Genomic DNA, 26375 nt, shown 5'->3' on the forward strand with positions numbered 1-26375 from the left:
GGGTAAGAAAACACTGTAATAAGAATCAAAGCAAAACGAGTACATTGTTTCCTTCCCATTGCAAATCTTGCTTTCACATGACCTTAAGGAGACTTGTTTTGATCAGTTCCAAATATCTAGAAGCTGAGCAACTTAGTGATAATATGCTGTAAAGGTCAAGTGTAACTACGCATAGCACCAAAAACCGTGTGATTGAGGTATCCTGTAACTTAAATATGAGAAATAATAATTGTAGATCTTACCTGGACTTTACGAACAAATGATGGAGTCACTCTTTTCTCAAAATCATCTATTGGAGTGTATGAGTTGAGGATCTTCACTATCTGTTCAAATTACAAAAAAATATTTTATTATGCCACAAAAAGTGAGAAGACAAAAAGCAGAAAGCATTAACATGACAAGTTTATTCATACATAATTAAAGTTTCAGTAAAGAATTTTACAATAAAGACAGAATTCTGATTGGTCACCTAATGAACTGTATGTATGATTGCTATAACTCATTGCCAGAGGTATCAGCAGGATGAAGAAAAAGCTGAACTGATTAAGGGAAACAACAAAGAAAGCCTGTGACAAAGTAAAGAAAATACATTGTGGAATAAAAACATGGGATAGAACAAAGCAGGGAAATATTGTTAAAAATGCAACAATCAGGAATAAAGAGTTTAAAATTTGATTTAACAACTGGTGATGTGGAATGCTGAAAAATTCATTTTTATCAAATGAAAGGCAAATAGGTCTTTACAACAAATTATTATAGATAGCTACAATTTTGCAATTGGTGCTGCCAGAAAAAACCAGATAATTCAGTACCTGCACAGTAGAAAGAGATGTGCAGTGTTCACATATCTCCTTGGCATCATCATCAGTGATCTTTTTGACCTGAAGGAGCCAGGCTGCTTGAGATAGAGGCTCCAAAGTTTCTTTGGCATTGCTGCTTTGAAGATTCTTGTCCTTAAGCCATTCTTCCAAGTAGCTGATATTACACCTGGGTTAAACCATGAACAGATGACAGAAATGTTAGGTTCACCCTAACAAACAAGTTACCTTAAAGACTTCTAAAGAAGGAATGACCCTCTAGTGCCATGTTCAAATTCATACATTTTAAGTTAAAAAACATACCTGTAGATCATAACAATCAAACAAGTAATAGCTTATTGATCTGCAAGTTTAATCTCTTGTATGTTTAAATTATTTTTATTTTTTTATTTCTTAAAGCTTGGATAATAGAAAGCAAGTTATTAGTTTAGCTCTTTACAGGAAATTTCTAATATATACCAGTATTTTCTACTACACTACAGCACTATATGTCTTTAAAAATACTCATTTACAGCTTGTACAGGAAATGAGAACAATCTTTTCACTTTACAAAGCAGGGCTGGGCTTACAACTGATGACCTAAAGGTTAAAGCAGCTTTCTTCTAGCAATGCTCCCAGACAGGTCAAGGTTTTACTGATCTTCTTTCACCTTATTCTGCAGCCTGTCTAATGGAGAATAAATGAACTGCATCTTCTGCAAAACACGAGCATGTTCTCTGGATGCTTGTAACAAGACAGATGAGGCCTGATCTGTACCCTCAAAGGCTCTGTCTCAGTGCCTTTCTCATCACAGAGTATGAAAAATGCAAGTCAGCTTTTGTTTGTCTGCCAGCCAGGGGACACTGCACCTGTTTACTACAGCAAGAAAGAATTAAAAATACTATTTGTCACATCATGAGCGAAATAGCATGGAAAGTATTCTAAACATGCCTGACTTTAAGCTCCAGGCTGTAATTTTCTCTTTTCCTCCATTAGTGTTTCCATGGAAAGAAAAATTTGCAATGTTATGTTGAGAAAGCTCAGCCCAAAATGCAAACATCTACTTTTTCAGAAAGTGTAAAAACCAACTGGCTACTTCCAGCACAATGGTTACAGAATATGCAGTGACTTAGAGAGAAACGATGTTACATAAAAGTGTGAAAAATTCATTCTCAAGCTTGTTGAAATTTTACTGGCTTTACCTTATCTGCATTCCTTTTCTACATGAGCACATGTCCTTGCGGAGGAAGAGACTATTGAGGGTGGTAGCTCCAATCAGAAAGAAAAGCTGCTTCACTGCCTGCTTCAGAAGCTCAGAGTCCAAGCCATTCTGGCACATGGTACTATAAAAATAGCTGAGCTGTTGCAGAATAGAGGTCATTGTGTAGGTATCTGTGTCATCTATACTAGAAGAACGTTTACGGAATCCTGTAGGTTTCAAGCCAGAAATTCCTTGAAGACTTTCATATTCCAGCATGCCTGGTACTGAAATACAATAGAAAATAACTGATTAGACCAAAACTCGTAAGACTCCTTTCAGTTATGTAACCTTATTTATTGAACAAAACCTACTTTCAGCATATTTTAAAAGTTAAATGATACAAGAAAAATAAGATACTGACAATGGCTTCTGGAGCACACAAATTTTAAAAAGCCTTTTGTTCCTGTAGAATGCTGATTTGTTTTCAAATCATTATGCCACACCAAGAAATGTCACGAGGAAAAAGTCTTTCCAAACCCTGTGGTGATGTATCATTCAGTGGAATTTATATGTGCAGAAACACACGTGCAGGTACACATGTATAAATCAACAGGAGAAAGAAATCTGTCCCATCCTTTGCCTCCATATATAAGCTTATTTGTATACTTCACAAGCTACATTTAAGTCTGTTTGGATTGCTGCTGCCTTACCGATCATGGGCTGGATGTTGTTCTCCATTACAATAATGAACTGGTGATAGATACGAATGGCCAAATCACTAAGAATTTGTCTGTATTCTGAGAGATCAAAATGCTTCAAACAGTTCTTATTCTGATGTGGAGTGTTATACTTCATAAATTCCTACAAGTAAGTTGTAAATATAATTATTAGAAATGACAGAACATAATAAATATAAATTGTTTACTACAACGTAATGTATGTATTAATGTTAACTCATTCCATCTCTGGCTGGACAGAGCCTTAGAATAAGTCAAAGCTACAGCTAACTTCAGTGGATGCTTCCAGTTTGGGGGTTTCCCGTACTTCATTTTCCAGTTTATGTTGATGTTTACTCTGTTCCTAAAGCCTGCTAAAGCCAAAGGAAAAACATACATACATTTCAATGAACTCTGGAGCAATTCCTAGATCACAAACAGAAAGCAAACTCCCCCCACTCCACCCCACCCCACCTTCCCCTCAAAAAAAACCAACAAAAAAACCCCAAACCACAATTGTTTATGTTGGCAAACAAAAAACCCACAACATTTTATTGCTGCAAAGGGATCTTTGTTTTGGACTTTCTGACTTCAGAAGTCTAGACTGAATCCTAACCTGCGTGAAGTTTTGAATGTTCGTTAGAAGTACAGATTAAAACTGCATTCTGGATTCAGACTTTTCCTTAATCTTGCAACTAAATTATAAAAGACTTATTAAGTTAAAATGTGCTGTTCTCCACAGCTCTTCAGATGTTATCTATAGGCCCACAAGAGGGAGTATTGCTGTTTACACAGTACACAGTGCCTGTGAGTCCAAGGCTTCATGGTACCTCCTTGCTTTAATCCTGAAACTATTCTTATGTGTCTATGCGATTTCAGTTCAGTCTACCTAAGTCTATAAAACCAGCAAAAAAATACAGTAAGAGTTTCAATTGAAAAGAGTTAAGAAGAATTTTGAATCTCAGGATAAAACTTAGCTTAAACAAGCAAATGAAATAAGGAAATATCTGACCATTTTACTGTTTTGCTCCTTTCCTGAGGTTTTCTTCTGTAACCTTATTGTGGTAGCAGTGGGTGTTTGAACGGTCACAATTATAAAACATATATGCAGCCGGATATGTGAAGTCCAGTTCACATAAAACTCATGTGGAAGAGTTCAAATTAAGTAGTAGTTTCCATGTCATGTCTTTAACCTACTTTAGCACTTTAATTTTTCCTCAATTTTACTTGATCCACTAGTTCTACACTGTCTTATTATTTGTGTAAGACATATAACACTACTGCAGAGCAATGTGAATATGTAAATATCTGGAAGTAACAGTGGTGAGTTGGTGCATAATTACTGATTATCACTATTTTAAATTCAAATTAAAGTCTGTCAAAGGTAAAGTAATGAAATTATTTGATTAAATCAATCCTACCTCTTCCCCACTGTACTGCTTCAAACAGTTAAGAAAATAATATGTATTGGAAAGCCAAAAGGACAACATCTCAAAGTCTTCTGAATGTTCCTGAAAATGGTAAGTAAAGCAATCTTATAATGGTATTGTCTCATGAAGTTAATTTAATAACTACAGACCATTACAGAATTGGTGTAACAGAGCCTATGTCCAGCGGAAGGAGCATACAGCATCTATAACATGCTAGCTCAACAAATCATGCTGTGTTTTCAGGCTAACATACACATAGCAAAGATTTCTTTTTTATTTGGCAAACACTGTTTATGTCTTCTCATATGACAGACCAGCTAAATAAATTAGCCTGAACCAAATAGTTTTACACATTTCTACATACGGTGTCGTAGTGTACTGGAGCGTACTTCCTGCAAAAAAAGTATGAACTCCACCTGTATACACCAACAAAACTGAACTACATATAAACACAATTCTAACGTTGTGCAAGTATGTTTTATTTTTGTTAGCTAAGTAAACACAAGCTTTTCCAATGAATAAACTGTGGTATAAATTTGTTTGTGAACAAACTACAGGCATTCTTTATACAACAAATTTAACTGCATAAACCATAGTCCATTCCTGCCTGTGCTACAAAGCATGCTTGGTGTTTTATTGCATTATAAATCCATAATAAAGCATTCACATAGCTGAATTTGTTATGTAGATGAGACAACACGCTAACAATTCTTGTTTATAACTTGATTTTGTAAACTGGCTGGCAACATAACTTTAATCATTTGGGTACTAATGCTGCACTACCAAATGACATGTCAGTAAAAACACTACACTAGTAGAACATCAGTGTAAAAACCTCTTAAAATTCTGATACCTGCCTGCCGCCAGACATACTAACCTTCATTTCTGTCCCTCCCACTTTTACCAGTGCTGAAAGCAAAGGTGCACTTCACCTAATTAGCTACTTGTTGTAAAATGTAAAATCCTTTAAGTGATTTTGTCAAGCTCTTTAGATAAAAATAATTCATGTTAATGCATTCTGTTGAGCACAGTAGAGGCTTACCTGGAGGCTTTACAGGGATACTACTACAAACTTCAAAAAGAGTGTCACTAATGATTATTATTCTATTACAGGAATACTAGCAAATGAAAGTCTCAGCATTCCACAGCTATTATGCATACATCTTGTATACCTTACATTAAAAATCAAAAAGCACAGTATAGTACGGCCAAACTTAATTCCTACCTTAACAACTTGTTTGATACCATCAATGGTTACATTCATGAAAGATTTCAGCATGTCAGCATCATTCAGATAATCTGCATACCTCACACACATGAATAGGATGTGAGCTGGAAGGCCAGGTATCATATTAACTACAACTCCACGTGGCTTTAAATCTGCATGAAGAAGAGTCATCAGGTTTATATAAAGATTCAATGATTCAATGCACCACTCTGAAAAAGTCAAGCACTACGGGGTTCGTTTCTTCAGTGACCAGTCACTTGATAATTAATTTACTGATGAATTGCTTGTTTCTGAAAAATTCTGTAACAGTATTGTTCATCTAAGGGTATGAATTAAGTTTTCCAGAGAGGTAGAAGAGTATTGTAGCAAATTCTAAGGCCCAGCACAGTCTATGCCACGCAAGACAACTTCAAAAAGCAACCTGCATTTAACTACTCGTGGGAGGCCCCACCAAATTCTGGCATTGCTTAATGACACACCTTTGTTAACAAAGATATAAACATTCACAAGGCTGAAGCAGGTGAGAAGAAAAGGAAGAGGTTTCCAAGCAGTATTTAATAATGTTACTAATATACATGGAAAATTTGTCGAATTTACTATTATTTGTAAGCTAATGAAAAAAGCTGGTTTGGCAGTAAGATTGATATTGTAAAGAGGACAAAATTCCTCTACAAGAGAGACATGAAAGTACAGTTCCTTTCAGTGAAAGGAATGATACGGAAAGAACACACAGGAGATTAATCCATCACACGTGAATATAAGTCCAGTGACTTACCGACTTACTACATGACCAAGAAGAAAGTAAATTCAAGTCCCTGGTGTGCTCTTGAGATTTAGAGCTTTATAAGTGAATAAAGAATAAGAAAGATAAGAAAGCCAGCATTATGTAGAGTCAGACAAATGATTTTTACACGGATAAAGCACTTCTGTATTTGAAATGTCTGTCAGCAGAAAAAGAGACTCCAAGTTGTATTGGTGGTACGAGAGTGGAAAAAAGGCAACTTTCGATGTAAATTAAATATGGTGCCTTGTAGATTTTGTTGTAGTGTTCTACACTGAGTATCGTTGATTACTAATAAATTTTGAGGTGTTACTACAATACCAAGGATCAGATTTTGAATAATCCTTTCTTCGTCCTCTCTTTTGTACTCCATCATTCCAATATACTCTTTGGACTCAGTGGGCACACGAGCTTCAGCTGTCAAACACAAAAGCACTGTTACTTGCAGGTAAATGGCTAAACTCATGTTCACATTAGAACAAACTATTGGAGAAAAGCAGTTTTCTCTGTAATAAACAGAGTATGGGCCCTGTTCACAACAATGTTCTTAAGCTTACGGCTCCAAGCATTGTAAGTTAAGTAACATTTGTATTATTCATGTCAATAGTTTCACTAGATTCAGTGGAATTACTTCATTAATAAGACACACGAACAGCAAAAATACATCTCTACATTAGTCACCTCTGCAATGTTTTTAAGAGTATTCTACAGTGATTCGATAGTGCTGTGTAAGAGCTTTGTACAAACTAACTTCGTATCAGGAACCATCTGCCACTTGAAGGCTAATGGGAGGAATTACTCATCTGATGCAAAACTAACATTCTGTTGGCTCAGAGACAGTTTGTGTGAGGGTATGTATTAACTCCTGTTGACAGAACCTTATGCCTCTGGCTTAATCTTTATTGTAGTCTAGGTTCCATATGTGCCCATTATTTAGCTGGGGAAAAAAATACAGGAAAGGACTTCTATGTAATTTTTGTTGATGGTTCTCCTGGCACTCTTTTTCAGAGGTTTTAAATTTCTAACCCCACCCGAAACCCTACATTTATTTTTTTTTACATACTTCTCTTCAAACACAACTGAACATTCAGAACCATGATAAAAGCCATAATCACATAACAGTATCTTACCTTTTTCAATAGTCTTGGTAAGAGTTTTGATCTGATCCTCCAATTTTTTAATTATTCTATCTTTCATGTCTAGTTTTTCTTCAAGATCCTGTAATAATAACACCAGTGAGTTCAGAGCAACCACAATTAAAAAACATCTTCTACCAATACATGTTATTGCCACAAATAAAGAGCACCACTATGTGCTTTTACTTATATTTGGTGGAAGAAACATGAAACCTTCCTATCTTTTTTCTCCCCCAATGAATTGAGAAAACATCCTGTCCATACCACAAAATCATGATTTCTTTCTTTTCACCCTGCATTTCAGGTACAGTTTCTTAACGACAGTTTAATTTCCTCACCATGTTTTCCACAGTAAGTCGAGCTGTCTCTTGCTTTATCTTGCTTTGTACTTCATCCTGGATTTCATCTTGCATCAAACCGTTGCTCAGCCCCTCAATTTCTTGGGTTGCAAATTTCACTTTCTCTTTTTCTTTTATGTCTACTTCATTCTGGGCCTCAGTAGTTCTAAAAGTAGATAGATAAGCTTTGCTTTTATTCTTCTTTTGTTAAAGCATAGTTGTATCATACTTTTTCATTTCTTATTAACTGTACACAAGGCTGTAAGGCAAAACTTCTATTGAATGTGGTACTTAAAAGAGTTTAAATGACTTTGTTACCAAGCTTATAGCAACTACATTTCTTACATTAAAAAAATTAATATATTTACCGTCTTTGTGTTCTATCCCCTTCTAGCTCATAATGCAGCCGATTAGACATCTCTTCCATTTTTTCAGTAATAATTAGCAACAAAACCCAAAACAAAAGAAAAATAACAATATCAAATTTGCTTAGTACTAGTATTCTGTAAATCTCTTCTTACACTCATATTTTTGTTTCATCCAATGAAATTGAGTGACATGCCAAATAATGCATCAGAGAAATATCTGACTACTCCACACCACACAGAAGATTATATGGGATGAGCAATTTTGACATTACTAACTTCTTGCAGTTGGCAGTAAAACTACTTGCACATTTTAAATTGGTTGCCTAGGAAGACATTGCAGTTAGAGAGATTCAGAATCCTCAGCTAAGTATCATTTCCTAAATCGAGAACTTTCAAACAAGCAAATTTAGCAAGAATTTTTCCCTCTGCCTCCCACTCTGAATTTTTTAATACTCTCTGAAGTTCACCTCATAGAGTGTGCCTTCAGTTTCAAAACATCTTTCCTTTTTATGACTGTTTACAAAGGGCATACTCCATTACACATATTCTTAGCAGAGCCTTACTGAATACATTTGCAGACATCCAAACCACAGAACTGAATGACCTCAGAAAGGTAAAAAAGCGAAAAAAGCACACATACTTGCATGCATATTATTCATTAATAACAGAGATATAAACTATACAACACATTTTTTCTTCGTGTTTCTTACATTTTACTAGCAAGAAAGTAAGTAATCAGGCAATGAAGTTATCATGTAATAATTGCTTCAGCTTTTAAAAATTCAGATATAGGGAATTCATCATCTTAGACAACCGAAAGACTAGGGATGATACTGGCACTTTACCTTTCAACTTTACAGTCTGCTCTTGAAGACGGTTTTCAAGATCTAATTTTTGATTTTCAAGTTCAGAAACTTGCTGTTTAAGATCTGGAATCACCTTTTAGAGAGAAAGAAAATTTCTGTATTTCAGCACCTTCCTTCTTTTCAAACGTCCGCAATAGTTCCTATGACACTGGACAACCTTCAACTGCAACTAGCCAAACACAGGGGAGAGACTGGGGGGTAGTACTGCTCCCTGCTTGCCTGACTTGTTTAACTTTTCTGGAGGCATCTGCTGCTGGCCACTCTTAAAAATGAACGGTGAGCTAATGAAATTATTAGACTGGCCCAGTACTGGGTTCTTCTGTCTTAGTTTAAAGGAAATTACACTGTGGCTTTAAGTTCTCTAGCCCAATTAACACTGAAAAAAGAATCAATATGTTATAAAATCTTTTTTAAAAAAACACACTATAAGTAACTTTTCCTTACATTTTCAATTTTCATAACTTTGTTTTGAAAATATTTCTTTAGTTCTTCTTCACTCAGCAGAAAAATAATATAGTATATGCTATCTTCTGGAATAATACCACCTCTCTGTGTTAGATAGGTTTTACACAGTACTAGTAATTAAGACGCCTAAGCCTTGTCTGCAATTTGTTAGCAACTTGATATGCTTAGCTGCCCTCTGGTGGGGAGGGCCTCAGAACTGTGCAAATCCGTAACCACCATAAATCCCACAGACATCTAGTTTTTCCCTATCAGATTATAGAACTTGTCAACTTAAGAGACAGAAACAGCTCTGCAGAGGCTTCTGAGAAAAAGATGTTAATTATTGTCCTCTGACTACAGGGAAAGAATGAAGTAACTAAATTCTGAACTTGCATGACTCAGTACAATGAGAATTGAAGCTGGCTGCTGTGGGTTGACCCTGTCTAGCCAGCAGCCAAGCACCCGTAGAGATGCCCACTCCCCCTGTACCCCCCCCCCACCCCATACCCCACCAGAACAGGGAAGAAACTAGCAAAATCAGAAGTGAGAAAACATCTGGGTCAAGATAAAACCAAGCACCCCCTTTCTTCTTGCTCTACTTGAGTTTTTATAGCTGAGCATGACATTAAATGGCAGGGGATATCCTTCTGGTTAGCTCGGGTCAGCTGTCTGGGCTGCATGCCCTCCCAACTACTTGTCCACCCCCAGCTTAACTGGCTGAGGTGGGGCAGAGTAGGAAAAAGAGAAAGCCTTGGCACCGTGCAAGCTCTGTTCAGCCACAGCCAAAACAGTCATGCTATCAATACTGGTTTACCCACAAATGCAAAATGCAGCATAAGACTGCTACAACAGACCCAGTACACTGTCATAGTACTGACTCATAGAAAGCTACAGTATCACAAAACCACTTTTCATTAAGTCTGAAATATCCAAAGTGTTCCATCAGAAAAATATATGGCCTGACCAAAAAATGGCTACTTTTAAAAATTATCAGATGAGAAGTTCAAGTCAGGTAGGTATTAAAAAAGGTATGGTGAGCTAATTTTCTGGTCACTGCTAAACCATTGATTCATTTTTTAGTTAAAATTCCATGTAAATAAAAAACCTAAGTAAATACTTTTATCTTCAGCACTTCCAGTATAAAGCTGCTTATTATGTAGAAATTATCACACCGCTCAAAAGTTCCTCACAGTGTTGAGAAACTGCAACAAGAACAACCAAAATATTTGCATGAGCTCAGCAATGGACATCCTGACAACATTCTGAAGTCCAAAACATCTTTTATAAAATCTGAATATTCAGCCACATAAGCATATGAGGGTTCAAACACATTCTAAAGACTCTCAGTGTCTCCCCAGCTATCAGCAATAGAAGGCAAGGCTTGTGTCTGCACTACACACCAAGTCAGGCTTTGTAAAATAGTTGCCATTCTGTGATTAGAATCAAATCTCAATTCAGGTTTATGCAAAAGAAAAGGGAAAAAACCTATGGGAGGCTGCCCCAGCAAGCTGCACACTTGGGCAATAAATTTGGCTGCCTCCTAACACACTACCCCAGCATGCAAGGAAACAGCTGAGACCTTATCATTCTACAACTACCTGAAAGAAGGTTGTAGGCAGGTGGGGGTCGGTCTCTTCTCCCAGGTAACAAGTGACAGGACAAGAGGAAACAGCCTCAAGTTGCACCAGGGGAGGTTTAGATTGGATATTAGGAAAAATTTCTTCACCGAAAGGGCTGTCAAGCATTGGAACAGGCTGCCCAGGGAGGTGGTGGAGGTATTTAAAAGACATGTAGATGTGGGGCTTAGGAACATGGTTTAGTGGTGGACTTGGCAGGGCTACATTAACAGTTGGACTCAATAATCTTAAATGTCTTTTCCAACCTAAATGATTCTATGATTCTATGATGTGCAATCTTAGATGGCCATCTCTGTTCCAGGCTTGAGATTTCAAGGACATGACCATACTACAAGATTTTGAGGGCCTTGTGCCAGAAACACATTTAGATTGTATTACTAAAGTAACAAAAACATACTTTGCTTTACTACACCTTGATCTTACCAGGTTTTCTGAAGTTAGCCTGCTAACTTCAAGTCGAATACCATCATTTATGTCATTTTCCTCTCGAAATAATTTTTGTAGATGATTAATGTCCTGGCTAAGATGTTCAACTTTAAAGTTCAAACCTTCAATCTCTTTTTCGTATATTTCTTTCTGAGACTGGAAATGACTTTCCAATACTCTGTTAAAAAAAAAAGGGAGAAAGAACATGGCAGATGTAGTACAATCTTGATGCGATGGGTCAGGCTTAATACAAAGTGGAAACAAAGTATCACGGATAACATGTAGACATTCTGTAATACCACCCATGCATTAAAGGAGTTGAAAGTTACGCATATCTCAGACGAAACACATTTCCCCAACTGCACACATACTCACTTACCTCACTGACTTAGAAGTTTGTTAAACTGATTTTAAGCTGCTCAGCCAGTATTGTTCCTTTCTTAAACAGACGTTCAGTACTGCACTGTCAAATCAGTTACTGATCTTTCTGTTTATCTTCTAGATCACAGCTTGGACTTACGAAAACAATGAAGAACTGAACTAACCTTGTAGCTTTTTTCAAGCCCTCGTAAGCAAACCACACTTCTCCATCCTCATTTAAGTGTTCCAAGTCATCTGTAGAGAGTCTAAAATATAAGGCAGTACAGATGAACAAAATGTACTTCTTAAGATTTTTAAAGAGACCTCAGAACAAAATTACCTGCTTCGTACATCTTCAAAATCATAACTCTCAAGAAGCTGTTTTGTAACTTCTGACATCTTTTCTGGAAAAAAAACAAAAAAATTGTTACATGAACAATTTTTTCTCCATATTTCAAGTTAAGTTTGATTATAAAAAAATCAAACCAACCTATTCCTAAATCTACAAGGTTCTTTCCTGGTAAATCAGATTTACTGAGTACTACAAGAATATAATGAGGGACTTGGTTCTACTTCTGGACATGTAAGGTGCACTAGATAGGCATACCACCAATATTTTTTTTTCTTAACACATCAGACCTCCAGTGTAAAGTTAAATCTTTCTGTTCTGTATCTGGACAACTGCTAGAGTTGAAGAAATGATTTGTCATCTAGTGCTAGGTTACTACATTAAATACTGCAGACACAGGTTTGCCCTATGACAGTGTTAGCATTGAACAAAGTACACAACAATAGTGCTTCTTATTAAGTACCTTTTCCCAAAGCGAACCTAACTCAGCAACTTATTTAAGCATATTTGACATTTCTTGGACCTAAGGCTAAAGACAGGATGAATGAAAGCAAGATAATGTATTGTTTCCATAATCTTGGATCTCTACAAGCTACTTGTTAGATTCTAAGTGAAGTTTAAATTATTAGCATTGACTTTGAAACACAAAGGAGAAATGTCTGAAATCAGAATTTCTTCAAATAGGTACCCTAGATCTCAGTATTCAGTGATCACTTTGTAAAACTCACCTGTTGGGGGTTGTCCATTGTGTGTCCCACACCCATACCCCCCATCCCCCGTTGTAAGTAAAGGTAGGAACAGAATGAAATCCCTACAGGATGGGAAAGAGAAATGGGTTTTTGTCAAAGCTAACATGAAAAAAGTCAATTTAAACTGGCCTGTTTCACACTGTACTCGGTAAGTTCCTGAACTATCTAGTATGTAGCTTACCCCTTAGTTCTCGCTTCTGTGACTGGGCCTGCTTCTCAACATCCAATTTTTGTGTCTGCAGCAGTTCAATTTCCTTTTGCAACTCAGGTATTTTCTGAATCAGACAAAAATTATAGACCGAGACAAGGAGGGAATGACAAGGGCTGAGAATCAGTTACATCATAAAGATAATGATAATTAATAACAAGTTCATATGGTAAAAGGTTTAAAATGTGTTTTGTTTAAAGCATTTGGTTCTCAAGCATCAGAGGAGAGTAATGTGATGTAGTGAAAACTTCTGTCTCTGTCATGGAATTGACTCAGAGAAAAAAATGTGACTTTACATAAAAGTACTATTTTCAGGCCGTTTATAAGCTAAATTTATGAAAAAAAAAACAACTGAGAAACTAATTTTTTTTGGAAAAAAGGGAAGAAAAAGAGATCCACAAATTTAAATGTATAAATATTCAGGCACAATTACTCTTCAAAATGTGCACTGATTTCTGTGAGCAGTAACTTACTCATGTTGTGTACTATATGCAAACACTGCAACACAGTGGTGTATCAAATACAGCTTATTAACCACAAATTCTTCTAAATATGCACTGGAGAAAAAAAAATTAGTGAAGATAATTTATAAATAGAACACCCACATTCTCTACTTGCTTTATCTAGCAAAGACTCCAAAATGAAACGTGTCATACTGTACCTGTGCAAGTTTTGTAAGTTGTCCTACTTCCATTTTCAAGCCATCCTGAATGACGATTTCTTGCTGAATTTGATGTTGTAGCTGAGTTTTTTCTTCTTTCAGAATCTTAATTTCTCCCTTGAGCAATTCAATTTCCTTTTCATAGTCCTGCTTCTGATTTTGGAAATTTTTCTCAAGTAACCTAAACAAGGCAACAAAAATGTAGTTTAATTTTCCTACATTCATACGTGAAAGAGTGGGCTTTGGTTTTGTTTTAATTTGAAGGACATGTTTCATTGAAGAGAACGTAAATGAACCATAAATACTTAAAAAATGCTATCCTACATCCTCAGAATCAATCTACAAATTGGATGATAATGGGATGAAAATGTCCCTGGACTCCGCTACATCTTTCAGATATTGAGACTGAATTCAAGACAAAACTGAGGTTTTTCAGCTTAAAGGCTAATTCTCTAACTCCCTGAGAGCTGGCCTACCTGAGCAGCTTTCTGCTACATTTATGGTCACAGTCACTTACTGAAGGAGGACACAGCAACAGAAGGCCCTGTATCCTTCTCTGTAAAACAATGCAGGAAGTTTTCCATTTTCTACTAATCCCTGCTAGAATGGACCAGCTTCCAACATAATACAGTTCATGGGCAAAGCAGAAAAAAACTAGCAAAAAAGTCCTGTTAGTATGGTTTGAAGTTATTTGCAGCTGAAATCAGACTGAGCTGAAATATCACATGGCTTCCAACCCTCAGGAAGGACTGACTGCACTCTTCACCCTTCAAAGAACAGCATTTATCTAGTACCTAAACTTCTCTGTCTTTAATCTAAGATAAGCAAAGCATCAGCCATTTATTGCTAAATCATAGGATTTAAATACTGCAAATGAAATAAAAAAAAAAGGGGTGGGGGGGTGGGGGGAGGTTTTCCCCTACATTTTTAACCAAGTGGCCTTTACAAACACTGCCTTTCCTTCAAGATGAATTTTTCAATTCTTCCCTTTAGTATTCACTTCACAGGAATTCTGACTGGTACAACTGCTCTTTCAGTCCTGACTGAATTCTGAGTTTATTTCCAAAGAAACCATTATTATCAGGGCTGCCTTTCAATTCTCAGAAAGACACATGAAAAGACAGGAAACTGCAAAAGCAATAACATCTCAGGTCTATAACATAATTTCCTGCACATAGCCGACGCACAAACAAGCACATGCTTTTCCTCAACTGTACGAAGTACTTCAGTACTAGCATTAACGTTCAAGAACACTGACAGATACATAAGTGATGTGAGCATAATACATTTACAGCAGGAGAAAGAAAGGCAAGGCAAGAGAAAAAATGAATGTTGTTTCAAAGCAATAAAATTCAGATTCCATACATTCTTTGATTTTCTTCTTTTTGTACATCATTGAAGAGCTGCTTTGTGAGGTCGTCCATTTTCTCTGTCAAAAAATATTTCAATATTTGAAACTTCCATGCAATTATGTACATTTATTAGAACAGTATGACCACAACGAGAAGTTTGGTTTTAGTAATTAAATTCTAAGGTATTTTAAGGCTGAAACAACTCTCTCAAGTGCCAAAAATTATCACAGTAAATTTTACTAGTAAAGCTACAGAATAAAAAGGTTCTGAAACACCGAAGTGTTACTTGTCTAAAGTATACTTGATCTCATGTGCTAAGCATGTCCTTTGAAATTAAGATTCTTAAAAGCAGTATATTAAAGGAATCAAGGACAAAGCATCACTTCGAAGGAATGCATGTGCACAAGAAAGGAAACATAACAGGAGAAGAGATTTTGCTACTGAAAGAACAACGTTAATTTAATGATTAAATTAAAAGCATTTGCATTACACATTCTAAGCAAGAGAAGCTTAGGATCAACTTTTAATTTACTGGGAATTCAGCGTTTATATTGCTTTTATTAGAACAAAAGTCATTGACCTTTACATAAAACCTGACTTTACAACTTTACCCCACTATAACTCCTTTAAATCTCCTTTTGGTTGTTGTACCTTTCATTTCCTCAGTTTTTGCTTGGAGCTTTATTTCTAAGGTGTCTTTCTGTTCTTGTAATTCTTTATTCTGATTCTCAAGTTTTAAGATTTTCTGTACACATAAAGAGCAAGAATAATATATAAATTACAAAAGGAGAAAGAAATCGGTACAGAAGGTCTAACAAACATATACTGACTCCCTTCCTCCCCCCACCCTGCCCCAGGAAAGCAAAGTTACTAAGTAACTCTCAAGTCATTCATTGGATAAATCTAGTGGCTGAAAAAAATACTTAAGCAAAAAAAAAAAAAGGAACCCAGACAGTAATTAAAATTTACCTGTTCACTGTCCTCTTTATATTTTTTCCCTTTCTCTTCATATGCTCTCTTTTGAGCAGCTAACTTTTCAAGATCTAATTCGAGTTTCTGAATAGTATCCATGTCATTCATATGACTTGAAGCCAGACTGGTCAATCGTTCCAGCAAACCATGATTTTCTCTACTCTACAGTGAGTAAGACAGGTTAAAAGAAAACAGAATAATGCACACCTGAAACTCTTTAATAGATTTTTGAAGGAAACACCTGACCTATTTCTGCGCACCATCCTGTATCAGTCATAATTATTCCAAGCAAGGATTATTTCCACCAATTAGACTAAAGCTACCATCTTAAAGATGATTTGGCTGGTATGGCTCTCAAAAATAAGCTGCAAAATAAACATAATATGGAATTCCCAGAAGTTACCAAATACGTTGTACCAGAGCAGTATCTCACACATCCTTCATCCCAATACAAGTAACCCCACCCAGAGATTGAATGGCCTACTTAAGAAACAGTAAAAATATAAAATTTATTGCAGACTCTTCTTGTTGCCACAACTAACCCAAAAATATAAGGATACTCTAGATTATTCTTCTTGCCCTAGATGTAGGAAGGATAGTAGTGGTTTACATTAAAGACCATATCCCTTACATATTCTCCTGTCTTGTCAAGTAAAGTACGGATATTGTAATTCACTAAAGACTCTAGTCAACAGGAGAGCTCTGAATAAAACAGATATGATAAAAAAATTAGTTAAAATCATGAACTGACTGGTATCTCTCACCTGTTCTTCTATCTTTTTCTGCAGTTGCTGAACTCTGTATGAAAGCTGGATATTCAATACAAACCGCCGAATATTTTGAAATCTGCGCCTGGCAAGCCATGCACGGGCGTATTTCTGAAGGATCACAGCCTTGTGCTCTTCAAGCATCTTTAAAATAAAACATTAATATCTGTCTGCCATTATCTATAGCTCAATCAGCATCCATTATAACATTCTGTGAATCTACATGCACTAGTAATGACAAAGCTTCCCACGGAAGTATCAAGATACTGTAATACCCAGACAGCAGACACATTTGAACCACTGTGGTAATCACATTAATGATCTGCATCAAGTATTAATCAGACAGAACTCCCAGTAGCCCCAAGATTATAACTAAGCTACTGTGTATCAGTATTTTTATTGTAACAATATAAAAATAGAGTAGAAGATATGAGAACCAGACACACAAAAGATAAAGTATTAGGGATCACTGCCCTTGTCTCCATCTTTCTTACAGAGCAGTAGCTGTTTCCAGTTAATGAAATAAAATTTTTGATAGGCTGTACCTTCCGATATGTTTTTCTTGCTAGAAATCCTCTTGTATAAGCTTGAATTGTTACAGCAGCCACACGGATGAGCTGGCAAAGTCTACGGACTAGGTAACCCCGACAGTATTTCTGAATAATTATAGCTGCCCATGTTTGCTTCAGAGCTCTTGCAGTTATAGCTTGCCTTAATTCAAAAGACAATAAAGTTTACTTAGATCACATCAGATTTCCCTTGCACATTTCCTCTGTCAGTCACATCACACACAAAAAACCCAGATGATACTGAAAACAGGCATCCACTATCTAAAATAGAGCTTTTTCTTCAATCAAAGTGAGAGGGAATTGTCCACCACCTTTGAAATTCATTCCACAAGCAATTGTTTTGATGGTGTCTTTCTGAAAATTTCAAAGCCTACATAGAGCCATCTTCCTCTCAGTCTGCTCTGTGAACGACTGGTGCAGTTTCTCTGCTGCCTAATTCCTTGTAATAATTTGTACACACTAATTTGTAGACTCTTGTAAATTAAATTGCTTTTCCTTTCTGCTTCCTGATTTCTTCTCTGGCTCTGATGCTAAGCAGTAAGCCCAAGCCAATAACTGGGTCACGCACCATTAGCTAAGGACTGAGCTTACAGGTAGACAGACCTCTCAGGAATCTGGCAGACAATATTTGAAATCTGCTAGAGTACTTTCTTTGTATCAGCTGAAAAACTTGAACATTTTCAAGTCCATAATTACAATGAAAAGGAAATGGAAATACGATCTGAATTGGTCTTTCCTAAAAATTACACTTCAAATTAGTGCTGAGCATTAGTTTGACCTTCTATATCCTTTCAGGCATGCCTTAACCACAAATTCATTTAGCAGCCAAAAGTACCGTACAGTCCGCTGCCCCCGGAAATACTGCTGTATTATAATAGCTGCTTGTTTTATGCAAAGGAATTTCTTCCGCTGCAGCCAGCCTCGAACACTCTTTTGGATCGTAATGCATGCATGTCTCAGTTTATCTGATCGCAGTTTCTCTAAGTAGGCAACCTGTCCTGCTCTGAAGAAAATCTTTGTTCTCCCAAACTGATACTGGCTATGATCCTGAAAAAGAAAACAATAAGCATATAAACTTTCAGTTTATGATTGTAGACCACTCTCTTCCTTTTATAAATTGTCACTTCAGGCAAGCTCTTCTGAAATGACATGATCTTGCTAAGTAAGAATATCCTCTCTGCCTTCTTTGTAGATAGGAGTATATGGGGGGAAAATCCACTTAGCAGAAAAGAACCAGAGAATTACATCCAAAAATCGCACCCTGGTGATCTCATTAAAGCGAGGACCTGGACGTACCATCAAGGCCTTGCAAGCAACCTCTTCGCCCCCTCCTGCAAGCCTGGTTCCTTGGGCTCAACACTACCTTTTGGTGCGCATGTCTGGCCTTGAATCAGAGAGCTGTGTGAGCAAAAACCCAGGGGAGAAGCTGCTTTTAAGCTCAGGCTCTCACCCTTGGCCTGTGCCAGAGCTATACTGCAAGTATGCCTGTGTGTAGCCTTACACACTCCTGAGTCTGAACTCAGTCAGTACTGACACACTGACTCGAATCACTGGCTTGAACTTGGACCAGCCTTGTCACTACAGCCTTGTCTAACAAATAGCAATATGCAAAATAGCACATTTTAGAACAGTTCTCCAATATGCTGCATTCCACCATAAAAAGCCCTTTTGTGTGTGTAAAATTCTAATACTTGATAAACGTGTATCATTTACTGCTTACTGTAGAGCATCTTCTATTTTACAAGTGAAGATACTAAGCACAGAGCGGTCAAATCACGGGTCCATGGCCACATCATGACTGGTCACAACACAAGGCTATTGACTCACAAGCTGATGTGCCATGCACTAACTCAGGAAAGACAGCAATAATGTAAATATCTTTCCTATTTGAGGAGTGAGACACCACTCTTGGCAAAAGAGACCTTTATTAATAACTCATGCTACACTACACAGTGGGTCAGTACAGACAAACTAACCTGGATTAGCCGCTGCAAAACAATCTTGCAAATCTGTTTTTTATCATTTATAGAGAGTTCCTGCTGTGTCATAAGAATGCTGTAACGGCTGAAAAACTCAATGTAAGTCCACCTGGAAAATTAAGAGTTAGCAAATGTAACTCATTTAAGAGACATCCAAGTACTTTTTGACACACGGAGGCCCACTGCTATCCCTACCTGGATGGGTAGCTCTGCGCACTAATTCGAATAGTTTCCAAAACACCACACGCTCGCAGTTGCTGAGCAACTCTCTTTGAATCAAACCTAAAAAAGCAGAGCTATATTTTACATTTTTGCTGGGTTTTGCATGCTGTAATAGTTAGAGCCATTCTACTAGCTGCATTTCTATTTCTGCCCATAGGATGCAGGGCTCCCTACTTTTATTATGGTGTCTTGTTTTTTTTTTTTAATATGGGATAGGAAGTATCTGAGGTTTCTTTTTCTTCCTCAAACAAAAGGAAGGCTGTGTTTATTTCTCTCTTATGAAAAGTCCTGTTTTCTTTCAATATTTATCTTGACAGTTCATATCAGCATGTGACAAAGAATCATGCCACTCTCAGCACAAAACATACACAAAATAAATTCCCTCAGCAGTCTATTGACAAGAAATTCTGTCTAGGTACCTTTTAGCACACTGACTATGAATAAACCAAGATTTACTCATGAAAATCTGAGTTCAAGATTATTAACACAAGGCATGGAAAGACCCTTGCCAAATCTCGACCAGTGATGATATGCTCACAGAGCACTGCGCTACAGTGTCGATCCAGTACTAGCTAAGAGCTCCCCATGGCTGACAGATGACTGTTGTTCTTTCACAAACTCAAGATACACTCTTCTAGTCTAATTCAGACATGTTTTTAAATTAGCCAGGCTATTTTCCCCCTCACTGCTATCACACAGAATAACGAGGTCTCACTGTACCGATAGCAAAACATTGCCATTTGTAACATGTTTTGCATGGACAGATTTTGTCTGGCTTCAGAAAAATTAGTTAACACACTTTAAAAATTTAATTTAGAATCAAAGTTTGCCTCTTCCCTCCCACTCAGATATGACAAAAGCTTTTATTTCATTTGTCAGTACACTACTATCCAGCTGAAAGGTGTATAACTGAAACTAGAGTGCTTCCACAGGTCTGCCCACAAAATAGACCAATAGCTGCATCAAAGTTAACTCTTACTTACATGTTGGTGGTTATCAAGCTGTTCATAGGAATTGTGCAAATTATCCGTCACATATGATTGCATTATAAGATTAAAATGATAAGAAATTATGTGGGAAAAGCCAAGGCTATGTTCAACACTGCTCACACATTTTCCAACTTCTGAAGCTCTTCTAAATATTCGTGTGGACAAAAGGGAAGTTTACAAAGAAAATAGCAGCGGCTTCATTCCATAAATAAGAACTGGTGCTAATCTACACTCTACAAGAGCAAACACCCATATAAAATATCCATCAGCTTAAACCAAAGGACAACCTTTCCCCAGAAAATGTTATGACAAATACATAAACACTAATATTCAACTTGAAAAAATTTAGGATATTAGGAATTATTAAGGTATCAATAACTATTACAGAATGATTCCATTTTTGTAAGACGACAGTACTTTTTTTACTTCGACCATCTTGAAAGGAAAAGTATGTTCTGTATGGGAAGTTGTTCAATAATAAGAATTTAGCTTGTTGATGTGCAGCTACTGTGAAACAGAAAAATACTCTCTTAATTTTAAGGTAATATAACAGCTCAACACCACTAACATACTTACTCAAAAGGCAACTTCTCATCATTTGGCTTTATGCATCGTACATAATGAGGGGTGGTTGCATTGAGTGTCACCATAAGTAAAGACAAAGAACTCCGGAACTAAAAAATATCAGACATAACAGTTTTGCTAATGAAACATTTACAGCCAAGTAAAAAGTCAAATCTTAGATTTTTAATTATTTGTTAGGTTTTGGCTGGACACTGGGAAATTACCTTAAATGCAGGAAATTTAACAGTCCTGCTGTACCTAACAGTCTCCTATATAGAAAACAAACAAACAAATAAACACACCTACTTACACCCAGAGCTGGAGCACTGCACTGTGGCTTGGCTCTTGCTGTACTGAAAACTGGATAGTCCCCCGTGAATAGTAACAGAACACAGTACCATAGTCTCAGACTGCCCAGTACACCTCCCTGAGAGTACGAGCATCACAAAATAGAACGTTTATGTAGTACCTTGCTGCCAACAGTCATTCGGAGTTGTTTGTTAGGTGACTTGAGAACAGGTCTTGCAGATTTGATGCTTATAGTTGAACTGAAAGGCAAACTGGACACGGGGTTGTCTTGAAAAAAATTTTCAAACAGATGAAACTAAAAGTGTGGTGAAAAAAATCACAGATAAATACTGTGGGACTGTAGTAACATTTAAATAAAAATTACATTTACTATAACGTAAAATGCAAAACTCATCCACCTTAATGCTTAGACCAGGTATTGCAGGACTTGGAACTGGATCTTTAAGCCACAGACAAATAACAATTGAAGAAACAGCTGCAACAATTCTGCGTCTATTGTGAAGCACTTACACATTTCACAGACAAAACTCCACAACTGTTAAGCAGGCCTGAAAAAGCTATTTCAGTATGAGCAAACATGGACACAAATAACAGACCAGAATTAAAAATAAGACCACTTAAGGTTATTTTTTCACAATATTTAATTTAGATTAAGAATATGGGGGTTGGTCAGATTAAAATAGCTTCTTAATAGTAATCCTGAAGTCTCAAGGCTGTAGATTTGAAAGGGACAGAGCCTTCAAGCAGATGGGAAGTGGCAGGCACATACAAGACATCTGATTTTTTCCCTGCCCTGGCATTCTCTTAATCTCTTTTGAAGAATAAACAAAGGCAGCTGTTAATGATAAACTACCTATTAAAGCTACATTAATAACTAACAAAAAAAATTAATGATAAAGTGAATTGTTCAGTTACAAGGATTCCAAAATGATCTTCAAGGAAGATATTAAGGAAAAAACCCACCAAACTACTAGCAAAGTAAATGCACATATATGAAAAAGTTGAATACTGTGTTTTTCTACCTTGTATGTTATTTTGACATTAAAAATACACACTTGTAGAATATTAATAAAAATTAAGACTGAACTAATGGACTCAACCTAATTTTAAAAAAATCTTTTTATCAAAACAAATAAAAATCAGATCTGAATCAATTCCAGTAAAATCAGGTATTAGAAAATAAATCATTACTGATAGTTCACAAACCTTGCTCTCTTTCAAGATTTCTATCAATACTTCACGCACTGTATCTCTGTTTTTTTCCAGAAATCCCTCACATTTATATTCTACCTGTGCAAAAAGGTGAAATCATTAACTTTTCAGCAATATATGAACAGTTAGCAAAACAATACTCTCTCAGCTGTGGTGGCCAACAGCTCTTTATTAGCCTTAAACATGCTGGCTGAAACTCTGCTTTTTACAGTTTCATTATGGCATACATACATACATGCATACTGTAAATTTAGAAGTAGGACAAACTCAGAATCCACTATCAGCTGCAGTTTCCTCCTGCCTTCATTAGGGATTTCTTTCCTTCTCTCTTCATTATTCTATGGTTTCAAATCCACATACCATTACATTTGAAATGTAAAATAACTGAGGCTAAAATGTGTACAGACTACAATCTTAACTATATTCTTTTTGCATTGTACACTTTTTCTGCCTCTTTATCTTTATGATTTATTTTTATACTCCCAAATTCATTATGTTAAGCACTTCTTATGTTTAAATGGCATGTTACCGGCAATATTGCGAATAAATAAATAGTACTATACATTGAAGATCGATTTTATAGGAGTTCTAAACAAGTGTGGTTAATATTTTCTCTATTTCCTAAGTTTATTTCTTTTCTGAATGAGCTACTGCTAGAAATGATGAAATAACACTGGGCTGTTTACACTTTACCTTATCAGCAAAGTGTTGAATGATGAAAGAAGTGTTTGACATCCTCGGCTTTTCAAAGAGTGCATTTTTATTGACAAAATTATTATATAGCTTTTGAAGCCAGTTTTCATCTGTTCCATGAGGTAACTGTAAAAATGACAAGGGCAATCTCTTTAGCAAAACTCTTTTGGACTGTTAAAAGCAGCAAAAACACTTACTATCAATAAATACTGTCTGAATAAAGCAGCTTCGGTGAGTTATGAGGCTTGAAAACAACCAGTTTTTGTCTTTTCAGACTAGCCAGTGGCTCTGTGAAGCAAATACTTCTTAAAAAGAAGGTCACATTAATGCATAAATTTGCTGACTAGAGCTAATTCTCTGTTGAGTCATAAATCATTTTGTCCTGAGAGGATGCTACCTGCAATCAGGGACAATTTGAGCCCTGAGAATGCTAGTAAGAACAGTAACAGATAAGTTAATGAGTTAGGGAATATTCCCTAATTTCTCCCATATTACTCCATGGTTTGGATTCTGAGAAGTACAATTTGCTAATACCACCAAAACACCTTTTAGAGACCATTCTAACAGGGCTCACCTCACCCTGCCCTGCTTTTCACTGACAAAGCTACTTCAATAGGTTTGGAAGTCTAAGGAACTACATGTATGTAGAAGAAAAAAATACAGGTTCAGGAATTGCTACAGACAGGAGATGGCACAAAGGAAAAAACGTAAGACTGAAAAAGAAAAAGCAAAGATGTAGGTTTGATGCATTCAAAAAGAACCTATAGAAAAGGGAAAGGAAGACTGCTTTTTTTGTATCAAAATTAGTGATTCATGAAATAAACAAATTGTAGAAATAGTGGTGGAAGAGACATCTGGAGACTAGGTAGTCCAAATTCCTGCTTGGAGCAAGACTACCACCAACACTAGATCTGAGCTGCCATTTGAACTCAAGTCCTGAAAGTATTCAAGGATGGGGATCCCATTGCGCCTCTGCTTAACCCGTTCTAGTACTGCACTACTCTCACAGTGGGGAAATACAGCTGCTGGGTTAGCTTCTAGGTAAGAACCTAGTTCTAGATTCTTAATTTTATAAGAGAAATATAGACAAAGTGGCTTATAATTAAAATTACTAAATAGAGGGCAAACATTAATGTTTGTTTTATGAGGAAAATGCTCTACTTCCCATTTAAAAGGATTAAATATGGATTACAAGTCCAACTTGTAAAAATCTATATAGTTTTTTAATGAGTTCTAAATACAAGAATTTTTAAATTACCAAGCACTCTTCATCCAGAAGTTCTAAAATTCCCATTTTAGCTTCAATAAGGTCAATGACAGGCTGGTTGTCATAGAAATCTATTAAAGTCCATGGGATATCTTCCTTCATATATTCCTCTTGTTCAAGTTTAAAGACATGCTAGATATGTGAAAATTATGAAAATGGAAGGTTACAACTAAGGAAGAAGATTAAAAAAATGTGTTCATGTGTGTGATTGTATATATAAGATAGCAACAAAATATTTATATATTTTGTAGTATACTACATGTCTGTCTCGTAAGAAAATAAAATAAGAATTTTTCATTTATATATATGTACATGCATGTATAGATATAAAAACAAATTTATTTTTTTTTATTACTGGATAGCCATTATCCAGAAATATCCATTACTCAAATACAAATAGCATTTGCTAATATCCATTACTGATAATCTCAAAAGATGAAATAAAATAAGGTAAAGAACTGTAACAAAGAACATACCAGATTAAATTGCTGCTGCAGTTTTTCATTAGCATAATTGATGCAAAATTGTTCAAAACTGTTCACATCAAATGTTTCAAAGCTGAAACACATGTCAAATATGAAAAAAAACCCAACCTTGATATTAAAATACAAATGGTAGGATAGCTCCAAAGTCTTAAAAGAATACTAATATTTCTAAGAAAATTAAATAGCTGTAAAACAAATGGAAGATGCTAAGGCATATCAAAACTTCCCTAGAAGTTAACGTTACCAGACATAAGAGCTAAAAAATCCAGAGTTAAATCTAGAAGGATCATATAAAAAGTTAAATTTAAATCTCATTCACAAAACCCCCCCTATTTATAGTTGCTAAACATTTACACTACTCTGGATGCTAAAGAACTTGCATGACTATGACCCTTTTAGTAAAACAAACCCCTCCAGATTCATTAGCAGCGCAAATCAAAAAGTGCCTCTTTATCAAGTCCAAAGAAAAGGCAGAACTTAAAGTAAATTGGTTTCCAGAGACATTCTTACCCATAAATGTCCAAAACACCAATAAAAGTATGTTGTTTGCCAGGGAACTGCAAAGATTGGTTAATTCTTTCCACAATAAAGTCAAATAAATGAGAATAGATCTTCTTTGCCAGAGCATCCCTTGCATTAACAGCCTGAGCTCTCGTCATTGGCTTTATTACAGTCTCTGAGGTAGTGGTGATCTTTCGGTGGCACAACCATCGTGCCATTTTGTCACAGCTTAAATCCAGAAGTTCGCAGAATATATTGAGATGTTTATCTTCCAGCTTTGAAGAGAAATAAATACTATTAGTTTACATTTAATGGTTTAACTGTTGCCTAGACAGTGAAAGCCTGGCACCACTGACATCAACCTACGACTCTGATTTTTAGACAGACAAGGGGCTCTGTTCACTTCTTCGTCTGGCAAAGTATCAAGAAAAGATAAAGCAAATAATATTGGAGAGAGCTTCTGATACAGGAGAGAAAAACTTAGACTTGATGAGATGTTTTGGATTAGGAAACCGAAAGAAAAAGTTACTTTAGCCTATGTTTAGATGTCCTTGCTTTTTAGACTTGCATAGTCTGCTGGGACACATTCTGAGCAGCTTTGATAATGCTCCGTTTCCTGCATCCTGCATCCTGCGGACAGTCCCAAATGGATTTTCCAACAGCTGTGGATCAATTGGATATGGGGTTCTCTTTGCCACATTCTGCCTTTTGTTCAGACTTTCTGAACTGGGGCACGAAACAGGATTTAAACAGTTGAAGATGGAGAAATCTCTCAAGTTTAGTATATCAGATGTAATGG

At 36.2% G+C, this 26375-nt stretch overlaps 1 protein-coding gene across 1 annotated transcript in view; it reads right to left on the reverse strand.

The window, feature by feature from the left end:
• MYO5C (myosin VC) overlaps window positions 1-26375 on the reverse strand; it is a 38557-nt gene that overhangs the window by 3246 nt on the left and 8936 nt on the right. Inside the window, exons 10-40 of the mRNA XM_040601018.1 lie at window positions 25586-25851; window positions 25067-25148; window positions 24582-24722; window positions 23324-23449; window positions 22625-22708; window positions 21579-21713; window positions 21122-21219; window positions 19530-19616; window positions 19332-19443; window positions 18191-18402; window positions 17332-17497; window positions 16784-16930; window positions 16017-16181; window positions 15699-15792; window positions 15061-15124; window positions 13696-13876; window positions 13008-13101; window positions 12069-12132; window positions 11914-11994; window positions 11366-11546; window positions 8841-8934; window positions 7996-8047; window positions 7628-7793; window positions 7284-7371; window positions 6475-6570; window positions 5370-5524; window positions 4136-4225; window positions 2709-2859; window positions 2000-2282; window positions 813-987; window positions 243-323 (exon numbers count right to left, since the gene is read on the reverse strand). Coding sequence (XP_040456952.1) covers window positions 243-323; window positions 813-987; window positions 2000-2282; window positions 2709-2859; window positions 4136-4225; window positions 5370-5524; window positions 6475-6570; window positions 7284-7371; window positions 7628-7793; window positions 7996-8047; window positions 8841-8934; window positions 11366-11546; window positions 11914-11994; window positions 12069-12132; window positions 13008-13101; window positions 13696-13876; window positions 15061-15124; window positions 15699-15792; window positions 16017-16181; window positions 16784-16930; window positions 17332-17497; window positions 18191-18402; window positions 19332-19443; window positions 19530-19616; window positions 21122-21219; window positions 21579-21713; window positions 22625-22708; window positions 23324-23449; window positions 24582-24722; window positions 25067-25148; window positions 25586-25851 — 4011 coding nt within the window. The remainder of the gene's footprint in view (window positions 1-242; window positions 324-812; window positions 988-1999; window positions 2283-2708; window positions 2860-4135; window positions 4226-5369; window positions 5525-6474; window positions 6571-7283; window positions 7372-7627; window positions 7794-7995; window positions 8048-8840; window positions 8935-11365; window positions 11547-11913; window positions 11995-12068; window positions 12133-13007; window positions 13102-13695; window positions 13877-15060; window positions 15125-15698; window positions 15793-16016; window positions 16182-16783; window positions 16931-17331; window positions 17498-18190; window positions 18403-19331; window positions 19444-19529; window positions 19617-21121; window positions 21220-21578; window positions 21714-22624; window positions 22709-23323; window positions 23450-24581; window positions 24723-25066; window positions 25149-25585; window positions 25852-26375) is intronic.

Source organism: Falco naumanni, chromosome 7 (genome assembly GCF_017639655.2).
Source record: "Falco naumanni isolate bFalNau1 chromosome 7, bFalNau1.pat, whole genome shotgun sequence".
In the NCBI taxonomy this organism is placed as follows: domain Eukaryota; kingdom Metazoa; phylum Chordata; class Aves; order Falconiformes; family Falconidae; genus Falco; species Falco naumanni.